We start from the raw sequence: 13956 nt of genomic DNA, 5'->3' as shown, positions 1-13956 counted from the left end.
GTATCTTTCAATACACAGATTTTGCTCTCTGTCACTATGTAACATTGTATGTAGCCTATTGATTAAACGATAGTGCTAAGGTCTTCGCAGATAATTTTCTTCAAATCTTGAAATAAACAGCATAGCATCTGCAAGGTTAGAGAACAAATATTTATATCAACATCAACATTTCCAAGATCATCATCCATCATGAATAGAACATTTTCCTTACATAACATAGACTTTATCCACTGAGACGTTGGCCTCTCTACAAATCGGACACTTCTTGCCCTTGAGTCTTGATGCACACTGGTCACAACAACACAGATGACCACACGGCTGGAACACAATTTGCGATGGATTGGAGTAACACACTGTACATCTGGCGACTGGGAAGTCATCTTCGTGGTTTATGATAGGCTGGTCCCATATACGGGCATACAGATCTGGAGGGAAATAAGATGAATATACGACATTTAAATTTTGCTGTCTTGAAAATGTAATTAATTTTCATTAAACGGTCAAAGAAGAGTCTGTAAGTATGTCTTTCTAAGTCTGTTTGATACATTATAGAAATTTCAAATTATACATGAAAAGGTGAAAAATAAAGACCCTTTTAAAAAATACTCTATTTCCTATTTTCCTCCTCCTCCCCCTTCTTCTCATCATCATAATGGTACTTTACTACTCACCATCTTGATTGAAAGAGGATGTCTCTCTCCTTCTCAGCTCATGTCTCAGTGATAAAATGTGACGCTTCAGATCCTCTACTTCTCTTGTCTTCAGTAACAACTGGATATCTTTTTCTTCAAGTTGTTCATCTTTCTGTTCAAGTTGTTCTCTATTCTGTTCAATTATCTCTCGATTCTGTTCAAGTAGTTCATCCTTTTGGACAAGTAACTGTAGAGACAAACAAATAATTATTTTTAATGTAATCAGTAAAACCACAAAAAGAGTCATCATGTATAATGAAAAAAATTGTAGGATATAAGAAATTATCATTATTATTAACTCATCCACCCACTCACTCACTCATCATTCCCATGATCAGTTGATTGTCCGGGTGACATGCAGGATGCAGATTTCACAACCTCACACCATACGTCTCTGTCCTTTTTCTGGTCCAGGCCGGTCAACTCTTTGACAGTGTCCTTCCTGCCACATTATCAACTACCATCAAAATTAGACCTGGCCCTGCTTTCGTCACCATTGGTCATAATTTTTATTTCTTACAGGCAGAGGAAGAAAGAGAGAGAGAGAGAGAGAGAGAGAGAGAGAGAGAGAGAGAGAGAGAGAGAGAGAGAGAGAGAGAGAGAGAGAGAGAGAGAGAGGGAGAGGGAGAGAGACAGAGAGAGAGAGTAAGAGAGAGTAAGAGAGAGATTGTTTTAGTTTTTAAGGATTTCACAGCGCTTGCATCACATTAAGGTCATATCAGCACCAGTAAAAAGGAAGAAAGTTGGATAGTAAAAAGTTCTAGAATTACAATTAAAGTACCCAAAAAAAGGACAAAGGGGAATTGGTTCAAGTAGGAAACAGATGTAGATTCCAAGAGCACACTATCAAAGTAATAGTTTGAGATCACCTAAATGTCTCACCCAGACACAAGCACAGGTCTCCACTCAGAGGAATACACTCAAATGTTTACAAATCATATATAATACGTAAACAAAACATAATACAGAACATAACAGAGATGATTTACAAGGAAAAAATATCATCTCCCAAAACTCTAACTATACATTTGACTGTCTCCCTCCCAGCTAGGGTACTTGGCCAGGGCCTGGACAAAACCAAGTAATCTCAATCCAAGACAAAGACAGAAAGCAAGTTAGAAAACATATATAGGGGGATAGAAGACACAGCAAGTGGCCAGAGAGAGAGAGAGAGAGAGAGAGAGAGAGAGAGAGAGAGAGAGAGAGAGAGAGAGAGAGAGAGAGAGAGAGAGAGAGAGAGAGAGAGAGAGAGAGAGAGAGAGAGAGAGAGAGGAAGGAGTGTGGGAACATTTAGCATAGTACTCCCAAGAGTTTTTCAGTCCCTCAAGTTGGCTATTAATTACAAGTTGGTCATCAAATACTGTATAAATGGCAAAGCCCGTATGAATACGCTTCAACAGTTGTAACGCTGTAATGACGCATGGTAACTTAGTAACTGGCTCTAAACTACCGGAACAATGGTGGACGCCCTTATGAAATACTTTTCCGACGAGCATAAAAGTGTATCCAGAGGGAAAAAATCTGATCATATTTTGACTTTTATACATTCTGATCACAAGACATATGAAAAGTTCTCGCCAGCATGAAGAATAAAAAGTACAGATTTTCTTTGTTTAGAACCATGATGGCTGCCATTGCTGGGCAACGTGACATCAGACTATTGAATCCAATTCATTCTGATATTCTATCAGCCAACCTGGCATTTTGAGCTAGTGGGGTTACAAAAACTCAACAATATATCATGAAAATAAAGATCAAGAAAACCATATTTGTATTCAGAAAAAAAAACAAGAAAAAAAAAACATAAAAATATTTGACTGAATCTGTCAAAAAAACAAAAACAATATTAAGAAACAAAACCAAAAAAAAAAGGTGTGAAAAAACCCAAAAAAAAACAAAGACCAAAACAATAACATAACAGAAAATAAAACCACAGAAGAAGGAAAACCGGAGACATGCTCCATTACTATAATGACTGAAACTAAACAAGGCCTCTAGTTTAAATTGATTTTTAAATGGGATTTGGTCACACACCGTCCTTGAGCTGAGGACAAAGATTTTTTTTTCTGCTGACAAATCTGTCCTAGCAATGATTGGGTGGCTGGATCTGTTAGGTCTGGTGCCAATTCTTTGCAATAGGTAAGCATCCTACTATCCAAAAGATAGTAAGCGATTTTACTATCCATTTAACACTTATTAACAAAACCAGGATAAACTCTGTCTAAAAAGATTTATGGTACTGAAGAACTACTTTTGAACTCTCAGTGAGCACAAACTTATCTCTTCATCTGATTAACATGTTAACATTAAAAACTATGTTGTTTCTCTTATATTTCCGTTTAAGACATTGTGTATAGATACGGGAAATCACAATTATGGGAAAAATGTAAATATCCCTGTTTGACTCAATTTTGATTATACATACTGGGTTTTGTCATTGTAAGGCAATATTTTCCACAACAGACAAAAAGTTATCAGTCACCTCACTCGCTATAGAGTAAAATATAAATAATCTCTGACCCAATTTTGATTATCATGGGTATTGTCATTATACGGCATGAATTTCACACACTAGATCTTATCAAGTACCAATCATTTCATTCACCAAAGAGTAAAATGCAAATATCTCTGTTTGACCCAATTTTGATTATACTGGGTATTTTCATTGCACGGTAGCATTTTCAAACAACAGACAAAAAAGGTACCAGTCACCTCACTCACCATAGAGTAAAATATAAATATCTCTGTTTGACCCAATTTTGATTATACTGGGTATTGTCATTGTACAGTAGCATTTTCAAACAACAGACAAAAAAGGTACCAGTCACCTCACTCACCATAGAGTAAAATATAAATATCTCTGTTTGACCCAATTTTGATTATACTGGGTATTGTCATTGTACAGTAGCATTTTCACACAACAGACAAAAAGGTACCAGTCACCTCACTCAACCATAGAGTAAAATACAAATATCTCTGTTTGACCCAATTTTGATTATACAGGATTTCATCCCTCTCATCCATCATCTCACTAGAACAAATCACGGATCCAAATCCTTTAAAAACCACATAGAAGACAAGGCTATTATAAAGATCTGAAACAGCGTGAATGAAAACAGTGCCAGACAAAAACAAGAAAGAAAAATACAAGAAAAAAACAACCATCCCAAAAAATCAGGGCAAAAATGATTATAACAGCAACTTCAAAAAAGAAAAAAATACCAAACATGGAACATTTCGGGCTCAAAAACCCTTCTTCAGCCAACAACAAAAACAGAAAAAAGCTTTTGCCCAAGTCAAGAAAGAATTATTTTTTGGGGATGATTTATTTTTCTTGTATTTTTCTTTTCTGGAACTGTTTCATACACACTATTTCAGATCTTTATCTTACACCAGTGCCTGCCCTTTAATTTGACACTTAGAAAAGCTATTGTTATCTCTTCTACATCTTTTTTTTTTTTAATGAAGTTAAATATGACAAACAAAGGTTGAACAGACCTGCAACCGGCAGCTGACAAAATTGTCTGAAAAATTTTCATGGAATGTACAGCACTTCTGTTTTAAGTCAATATACTTTCATAAAGTACAGAATGATGATAAAAAAGAGGGAAAAGATTGCAGCATTAGTGTCACGATAAAGTCAGAAATCTGATAATTGATGGACACTCTACAGGTTTTGTCAAACCAGGAAGTCCCAATTGCTCATTTGGTAGAGCACTCAACTCACAACCAAGGGGACTGACTTTGATATCGGGTTGTGTCGCAATTTGCTTTTTCTGATTCAAAAAGTAATGTACATAAATGAATATAATACTTTTAAAAAACAAAACCAGACACAGAATGTTTTGAGTTCAAAACCCTTCTTCAGAAATTTATCAAAAACAAATATAAACGTTAACACATTAATCAGAATCAAAAACAGATGACAGAAAAAGTCACATCTCGATGGCAAAAACAAAGTTGAAATAAGTAGACATGCCAAAAATACTTTTCTGCCATCTGTCTGGATTTTAAGTGATTTTAAAAGATGCATTAATGTTTTTTTTCTTTCAGTTTTTGTTATTGGCTGAAAAAGGGTTTTTGAGCCCAAAACGTTCCATGTTTGTTTTTCTTTTTCCTTTTTTGGAGGGCTGTTATATTCATTTTTGCCCATTTATTTTTACAGTCCACATCTTCTATATCAGCTAAGTATTCATTTCTGACTCGGCAGAGATTGGATTGATTGCTGGGTCTGTGAGACTTTATTTTAAAAATTTTTATTTTGTTTTTAAGGGTTTTACAGCACTTGTGACACAGTTATGTTATTTCCACGCCAGTAAAAAAGAAGAAAATTGGATAGATCCCTCTCTCACCCACTTCTTGAGATCGCCGATTCGTTCGCCACCATCGCGAAGTAATTTTGACCAGCAGTTAAGCTTAATAGCCAATATTCTCACTTTCTAATTCTAACTTTTCTGAATTAAAAATTCACCCCATACACCGGAGCATACTCAATGTCTCAATCGTTTCTATGTTATATGTTTTACTTCGCGATGGTGGCGAACGAATCGGCGATCTCAAGAAGTGGGTGAGAGAGGGATCTAGAAATGACTTTGGGTTTGAAACGAATATTTTTGTGTTCGTGGATAGCTCACACGGTAGAGCCACGCTCTCACCTGCCAGGCGGAGTTGTCGTACCAATAAGGTCGCAGGTTCAAACCCCACCACCTTTTATTCTCTATTGTCTTCTGGCACTTTTCTACTCACTTCATATCTTGTTGTTACCAACATAAGTGCCTGCTCCACTCACTTTTCTGAATTAAAAATTCACCCCATACACCGGAGCATACTCAATGTCTCAATCGTTTCTATGTTATATGTTTGTGATGAGAATATTGGCTATTAAGCTTAACTGCTGGTCAAAATTACTTCGCGATGGTGGCGAACGAATCGGCGATCTCAAGAAGTGGGTGAGAGAGGGATCTAGAAATGACTTTGGGTTTGAAACGAATATTTTTGTGTTCGTGGATAGCTCACACGGTAGAGCCACGCTCTCACCTGCCAGGCGGAGTTGTCGTACCAATAAGGTCGCAGGTTCAAACCCCACCACCGCCGCGAAAAAAATTTTTATTTTCTATTGTCTTCTGGCACTTTTCTACTCACTTCATATCTTGTTGTTACCAACATAAGTGCCTGCTCCACTCACTTTTCTGAATTAAAAATTCACCCCATACACCGGAGCATACTCAATGTCTCAATCGTTTCTATGTTATATGTTTGTGATGAGAATATTGGCTATTAAGCTTAACTGCTGGTCAAAATTACTTCGCGATGGTGGCGAACGAATCGGCGATCTCAAGAAGTGGGTGAGAGAGGGATCTAGAAATGACTTTGGGTTTGAAACGAATATTTTTGTGTTCGTGGATAGCTCACACGGTAGAGCCACGCTCTCACCTGCCAGGCGGAGTTGTCGTACCAATAAGGTCGCAGGTTCAAACCCCACCACCGCCGCGAAAAAAATTTTTATTCTCTATTGTCTTCTGGCACTTTTCTACTCACTTCATATCTTGTTGTTACCAACATAAGTGCCTGCTCCACTCACTTTTCTGAAAGAAAAAGTAAGACAAAGGGGAATGGCTCAAAGATCTTATCATAGAAAGTACTTTGTGATAGTATTAGTAGTCCTTCAAAGCGATTATGCCCATGGAGCTGGAGTTTATCCCCTGTTTCTATAGCCTGAAACGGACAATCGCAATTGCTTGCTACCCTTTAGATAGAATGCTAATCTATTGCAAAGTACTTTATATCAGATCCAACAGAACCAGCTACCCAATCACTGCTGGGTGGACAGGGGGGTCAGAAAAAGAAAAAAAATCTCAATTTTGCCCAGGATCGATCTCAGTCCCTTTGTGTGTATAAATGAGTGCTCTACCAACTGAGCTATTGGGACACCCCTTTGTGATAGACAAGTTGTCCTATTCAAAAGGTGGCAAGAAATTGTTGCTGTCCATTTAATTCTCCAGAAACTGGGATAAACTCTAGCTCCATGGGTATTATGACTCTGAAGTACTACTACTACTACTTATAAAGGTCATATCATCATCAGTGTTTATAATGATAACACCTCCCATTCATTCACAGATTCCCCAATCATTTCCCCTTATAAGCTTATGACGACGACGATGATGATGAGGACAATAATGAAGATGATGATGATGTTGGTGGTGATGATAGTAGTAGTGCTGATGGTTGTGGTGTGATGATGATGATGGTAATGATAATGCCGCTAATGATGACAGGTGTTCTATCATAAAATAATTATAATAAAATACATGGGTATTATGTCTCTGAAGTACCACTACTACTTATAAAGGTCATATCATCATCAGTGTTTATAATGATAACACCTCCCATTCATTCACAGATTCTCCAATCATTTCACCTTACACACTCTAGCTCCATGGGTATTATGACTCTAAAGTACTACTACTTATAAAGGTCATATCATCAGTGTCTGTAATGATAACACCTCCCATTCATTCACAGATTCCCCGATCATTTCACCTTACACACTCTAGCTCCATGGGTATTATGACTCTAAAGTACTACTACTTATAAAGGTCATATCATCAGTGTCTATAATGATAACACCTCCCATTCATTCACAGATTCCCCAATCATTTCACCTTACACACTCTAGTTCCATGGGTATTGTGACTCTAAAGTACTACTACTTATAAAGGTCATATCATCATCAGTGTCTATAATGATAACACCTCCCATTCATTCACAGATTCCCCAATCATTTCACCTTACACACTCTAGCTCCATGGGTATTATGACTCTAAAGTACTACTACTTATAAAGGTCATATCATCAATGTCTGTAATGACAACAGCTCCCATTCATTCACAGATTCCCCAATCATTTCACCTTACACACTCTAGCACTCTAGCTCCATGGGTATTATGACTCTAAAGTACTACTACTTACAAAGGTCATATCATCAGTGTCTGTAATGATAACACCTCCCATTCATTCACAGATTCCCCAAGCATTTCACCTTACACACTCTAGCTCCATGGGTATTATGACTCTAAAATACTATTTATATAAAGGTCATATCATCAATGTCTGTAATGATAACACTTCCCATTCATTCACAGATTCCCCAATCATTTCACCTTACACACTCTAGCTCCATGGGTATTATGACTCTAAAATACTATTTATATAAAGGTCATATCATCAATGTCTGTAATGATAACAGCTCGCATTCATTCACAGATTCCCCAATCATTTCACCTTACACACTCTAGCTCCATGGGTATTATGACTCTAAAGTACTACTACTAATCAAGGTCATATCATCATCAGCGTCTATAATGATAACAGCTCCCATTCATTCACAGATTCACCAATCATTTCACCTTACAAACTCTAGCTCCATGGGTATTATGACTCTAAAGTACTACTACTTATAAAGGTCATATCATCATCAGTGTCTATAATGATAACACCTCACATTCGTTCACAGATTCCCGAATCATTTCACCTTACACACTCTAGCTCCTCGGGTATTATGACTCTAAAGTACCACTACTTATAAAGGTCATATCATCATCAGTGTCTATAATGATAACACCTCACATTCGTTCACAGATTCCCCAATCATTTCACCTTACGAACTCTAGCTCCATGGGTATTATGACTCTAAAGTACTACTACTAATAAAGGTCATATCATCAGTGTCTGTAATGATAACAACTCCCATTCATTCACAGATTCCCCAATCATTTCACCTTACACACTCTAGCTCCATGGGTATTATGACTTAAAGTACTACTACTTATAAAGGTCATATCATCATCAGTGTCTATAATGATAACACCTCCCATTCATTCACAGATTCTCCAATCATTTCACCTTACACACTCTAGCTCCATGGGTATTATGACTCTAAAGTACTACTACTAATAAAGGTCATATCATCAGTGTCTGTAATAATAACACCTCCCATTCATTCACAGACTCCCCAATCATTTCACCTTACACACTCTAGCTCCATGGGTATTATGACTCTAAAGTACTACTACTTATAAAGGTCATATCATCATCAGTATCTATAATGATAACACCTCCCATTCATTCACAGATTCCCCAATCATTTCACCTCAAACACTCTAGCTCCATGGGTATTATGACTCTAAAGTACTACTACTTATAAAGGTCATATCATCATCAGTGTCTATAATGATAACACCTCCCATTCATTCACAGATTCCCCAATCATTTCACCTTACACACTCTAGCTCCATGGGTATTATGACTCTAAAGTACTACTACTTATAAAGGTCATATCATCATCAGCGTCTATAATGATAACACCTCTCATTCATTCACGGAGTCCCCAATCATTTCACCTTACACACTCTAGCTCCATGGGTATTATGACTCTAAAGTACTACTACTTATAAAGGTCATATCATCAGTGTCTATAATGATAACACCTCCCATTCATTCACAGATTCCCCAATCATTTCACCTTACACACTCTAGTTCCATGGGTATTGTGACTCTAAAGTACTACTACTTATAAAGGTCATATCATCATCAGTGTCTATAATGATAACACCTCCCATTCATTCACAGATTCCCCAATCATTTCACCTTACACACTCTAGCTCCATGGGTATTATGACTCTAAAGTACTACTACTTATAAAGGTCATATCATCAATGTCTGTAATGACAACAGCTCCCATTCATTCACAGATTCCCCAATCATTTCACCTTACACACTCTAGCACTCTAGCTCCATGGGTATTATGACTCTAAAGTACTACTACTTACAAAGGTCATATCATCAGTGTCTGTAATGATAACACCTCCCATTCATTCACAGATTCCCCAAGCATTTCACCTTACACACTCTAGCTCCATGGGTATTATGACTCTAAAATACTATTACTAATAAAGGTCATATCATCATCAGTGTTTATAATGATAACACCTCCCATTCATTCACAGATTCCCCAATCATTTCACCTTATAAACTCTAGCTCCATGGGTATTATGACTCTAAAGTACTACTACTTATAAAGGTCATATCTTCAGTGTCTGTAATGATAACACCTCCCATTCATTCACAGATTCCCCAATCATTTCACCTTACAAACTCTAGCTCCATGGGTATTATGACTCTAAAGTACCACTACTTATAAAGGTCATATCATCAGTGTCTGTAATGATAACAACTCCCATTCATTCACAGATTCCCCAATCATTTCACCTTACACACTCTAGCTCCATGGGTATTATGACTTAAAGTACTACTACTTATAAAGGTCATATCATCATCAGTGTCTATAATGATAACACCTCCCATTCATTCACAGATTCTCCAATCATTTCACCTTATCACACTCTAGCTCCATGGGTATTATGACTCTAAAGTAGTACTACTAATAAAGGTCATATCATCAGTGTCTGTAATAATAACACCTCCCATTCATTCACAGACTCCCCAATCATTTCACCTTACACACTCTAGCTCCATGGGTATTATGACTCTAAAGTACTACTACTTATAAAGGTCATATCATCATCAGTATCTATAATGATAACACCTCCCATTCATTCACAGATTCCCCAATCATTTCACCTCAAACACTCTAGCTCCATGGGTATTATGACTCTAAAAGTACTACTACTTATAAAGGTCATATCATCATCAGTGTCTATAATGATAACACCTCCCATTCATTCACAGATTCCCCAATCATTTCACCTTACACACTCTAGCTCCATGGGTATTATGACTCTAAAGTACTACTACTTATAAAGGTCATATCATCATCAGCGTCTATAATGATAACACCTCTCATTCATTCACGGAGTCCCCAATCATTTCACCTTATAAACTCTAGCTCCATGGGTATTATGACTCTAAAGTACTACTACTTATAAAGGTCATATCATCATCAGTGTCTATAATAATAACACCTCCCATTCATTCACAGATTCCCCAATCATTTCACCTTACACACTCTAGCTCCATGGGTATTATGACTCTAAAGTACTACTACTAATAAAGGTCATATCATCATCAGTGTTTATAATGATAACAGCTCCCATTCATTCACAGATTCCCCAATCATTTCACCTTACAAACTCTAGCTCCATGGGTATTATGACTCTAAAGTACTACTACTTATAAAGGTCATATCATTAGTGTCTATAATGATAACACCTCCCATTCATTCACAGATTCCCCAATCATTTCACCTTATAAACTCTAGCTCCATGGGTATTATGACTCTAAAGTACTACTACTTATAAAGGTCATATCATCAGTGTCTGTAATGATAACACCTCCCATTCATTCACAGATTCCCCAATCATTTAACCTTACACACTCTAGCTCCATGGGTATTATGACTCTAAAGTACTACTACTAATAAAGGTCATATCATCATCAGTGTTTATAATGATAACACCTCCCATTCATTCACAGATTCCCCAATCATTTCACCTTATAAACTCTAGCTCCATGGGTATTATGACTCTAAAGTACTACTACTTATAAAGGTCATATCTTCAGTGTCTGTAATGATAACACCTCCCATTCATTCACAGATTCCCCAATCATTTCACCTTACAAACTCTAGCTCCATGGGTATTATGACTCTAAAGTACCACTACTTATAAAGGTCATATCATCAGTGTCCGTAATGATAACACCTCCCATTCATTCACAGATTCCCCAATCATTTCACCTTACACACTCTAGCTCCATGGGTATTATGACTCTAAAATACTACTATTTATATTATGGTCATATCACAATGTCCATAATAACACCTCCCATTCATTCACAGATTCCCCAATCATTTCACCTTACAAACTCTAGCTCCATGGGTATTATGACTCTAAAGTACTACTACTTATAAAGGTCATATCATTAGTGTCTATAATGATAACACCTCCCATTCATTCACAGATTCCCCAATCATTTCACCTTATAAACTCTAGCTCCATGGGTATTATGACTCTAAAGTACTACTACTTATAAAGGTCATATCATCAGTGTCTGTAATGATAACACCTCCCATTCATTCACAGATTCCCCAATCATTTAACCTTACACACTCTAGCTCCATGGGTATTATGACTCTAAAGTACTACTACTAATAAAGGTCATATCATCATCAGTGTTTATAATGATAACACCTCCCATTCATTCACAGATTCCCCAATCATTTCACCTTATAAACTCTAGCTCCATGGGTATTATGACTCTAAAGTACTACTACTTATAAGGTCATATCTTCAGTGTCTGTAATGATAACACCTCCCATTCATTCACAGATTCCCCAATCATTTCACCTTACAAACTCTAGCTCCATGGGTATTATGACTCTAAAGTACCACTACTTATAAAGGTCATATCATCAGTGTCCGTAATGATAACACCTCCCATTCATTCACAGATTCCCCAATCATTTCACCTTACACACTCTAGCTCCATGGGTATTATGACTCTAAAATACTACTATTTATATTATGGTCATATCACAATGTCCATAATAACACCTCCCATTCATTCACAGATTCCCCAATCATTTCGCCTTCACACGCTAGCTCCATGGGTATTATGACTCTAAAGTACCACTACTTATAAAGGTCATATCATCAGTGTCCGTAATGATAACAACTCCCGTTCATTCACAGATTCCCCAATCATTTCACCTTACACACTCGCACGCATTTCAACATGTGTTGGGAAATTTGTCAATATTAAAAAGTTCATCCCTGAAGCTGAAAGCTCAATAAATAATTAAACAAATAATTAATGAAATAAATAAATAAAATCAATAAATAAGTAAAAAAATAAAATAAAATAAATCCTTGAGAAAAAACAAAACAAAAAATGACAAAAGTGTGATATAAAATAAGAATAATAACAATTTTTTCAATCCTTAAACCTTACACTGAAAATTATAGTGATACAAAGCTACTAAAAGCTGTGGACCGTGAAAAGTAATAAACAAAATTGAATATAACGCCTTCAAAAAAAAAAAAAGATACAAAACATGAAAGTTTTGGACTTAAAACCCTTCTTCAGCAGCTTTATGGTCAGGTGGTATGACACTCACATTCGGATCAGAAGGTCCTAGGTTCGAGCCTTGCTCGGCGCATTGTTGAGTCCTTGGAAAAGGCTCTTTACTCACATTTTCTCACCTTACTCAGGTGTAAAAATGAGGGGATAAAAGGGTGGGGGGGGGGGGGGGGGGGGGGGGGGGGGAGACCCAAAGAAATCCAGCGAAGGACCATAGAAAAAGAAATAAAGGAAGCAGGCCTGTCTTGGAATACAGCCACTGCTAAAACAGCCGACCACAAAAAAAATGGGTGATGTCTGGTGGATGCCCCACGTGCCTCAAGGCCCGAAGAGGATTAAGTAAGTAGGTAAGAGATGCTCACGAAGTTCTGAAAATGGAGGCAAAAATTTGGTGGTTCTACGAATTTTTTTGTAACAGTAGGCAGGTCTGGTATATTAACTAGTGGGTTACATAGGGGTTTCCTCTATCTAAAGTCTCTATTATGTCAATGTTAAAGTGATATCAAGCTGTTAGAAACGGTGGACTGTAAAAAAAAGTAATAATCTCTCTCTCTCTGATAATGATGATGATGATGATTATGATGATGACAGTGATGATAATGATGATTATATTGAATTTATACTGTATTATGATGATGACGATAATGATGATGATGATGATGATGATGATGATTTCATGATTCTACTAATCTTTCTTAACAGTCGGCAGCTCTGGTAGATTGACTCAGTGGTTTACAAAGGGGTTTCCTCTATCTAAAGTCTCTATTATTTCAATGTTAAAGAAATATCAAGCTGATAGCAGCTGTGGACTGTATAAAAAAAAAAATTAATTAATTTTTAAAAAATAAATAAATAAATAAAATAAATTTTTAAAAAAGAAAAAAAAGAAGGAAAAATAAAAAATGAATAACAGCTTCCAAAAAAAAAAAGAAAAAAAAAAAAAAAAGAACAAAATACCAAACACGAAATGTTTCAGGCTCAAAACCCTTCTTCAGCCAACAACCCCCCCCCCTCCCCCACACACACACACACAAAAACTCCAATAAAAACATAAATAGATCTATTACTTAAAAACCAGAAAGATAGCAGATATCCGTATTTAATTAAGTGATGTATTTTTATGATATTATTGTTTTAATTGTTGTTGGCTGAAAATGGGATTTGA

The 13956-nt window shown here is 36.5% G+C and overlaps 1 protein-coding gene across 2 annotated transcripts in view; it reads right to left on the bottom strand.

The window, feature by feature from the left end:
- Positions 1–34: 34 nt before the first annotated feature.
- Positions 35–13956, bottom strand: part of LOC144980522 (uncharacterized) — a 25808-nt gene continuing 11886 nt past the window's right edge. For both annotated transcript variants that reach the window (XM_078928172.1, XM_078928174.1), the window contains exons 6-7: positions 672–879; positions 35–425 (exon numbers count right to left, since the gene is read on the bottom strand). In XM_078928172.1, the coding sequence (XP_078784298.1) occupies positions 208–425; positions 672–879 (426 nt within the window). In that variant the 3' untranslated portion in view covers positions 35–207. The remainder of the gene's footprint in view (positions 426–671; positions 880–13956) is intronic.

The sequence above is a fragment of the Berghia stephanieae genome, chromosome 10 (genome assembly GCF_034508935.2).
Source record: "Berghia stephanieae isolate SIO BIC M18660-M18661 chromosome 10, UCSD_Bste_1.3, whole genome shotgun sequence".
Lineage (NCBI taxonomy): Eukaryota > Metazoa > Mollusca > Gastropoda > Nudibranchia > Aeolidiidae > Berghia > Berghia stephanieae.
Note: the sequence above shows the minus strand (reverse complement) of the source record. Positions and strands in the feature narration are given on the sequence as shown.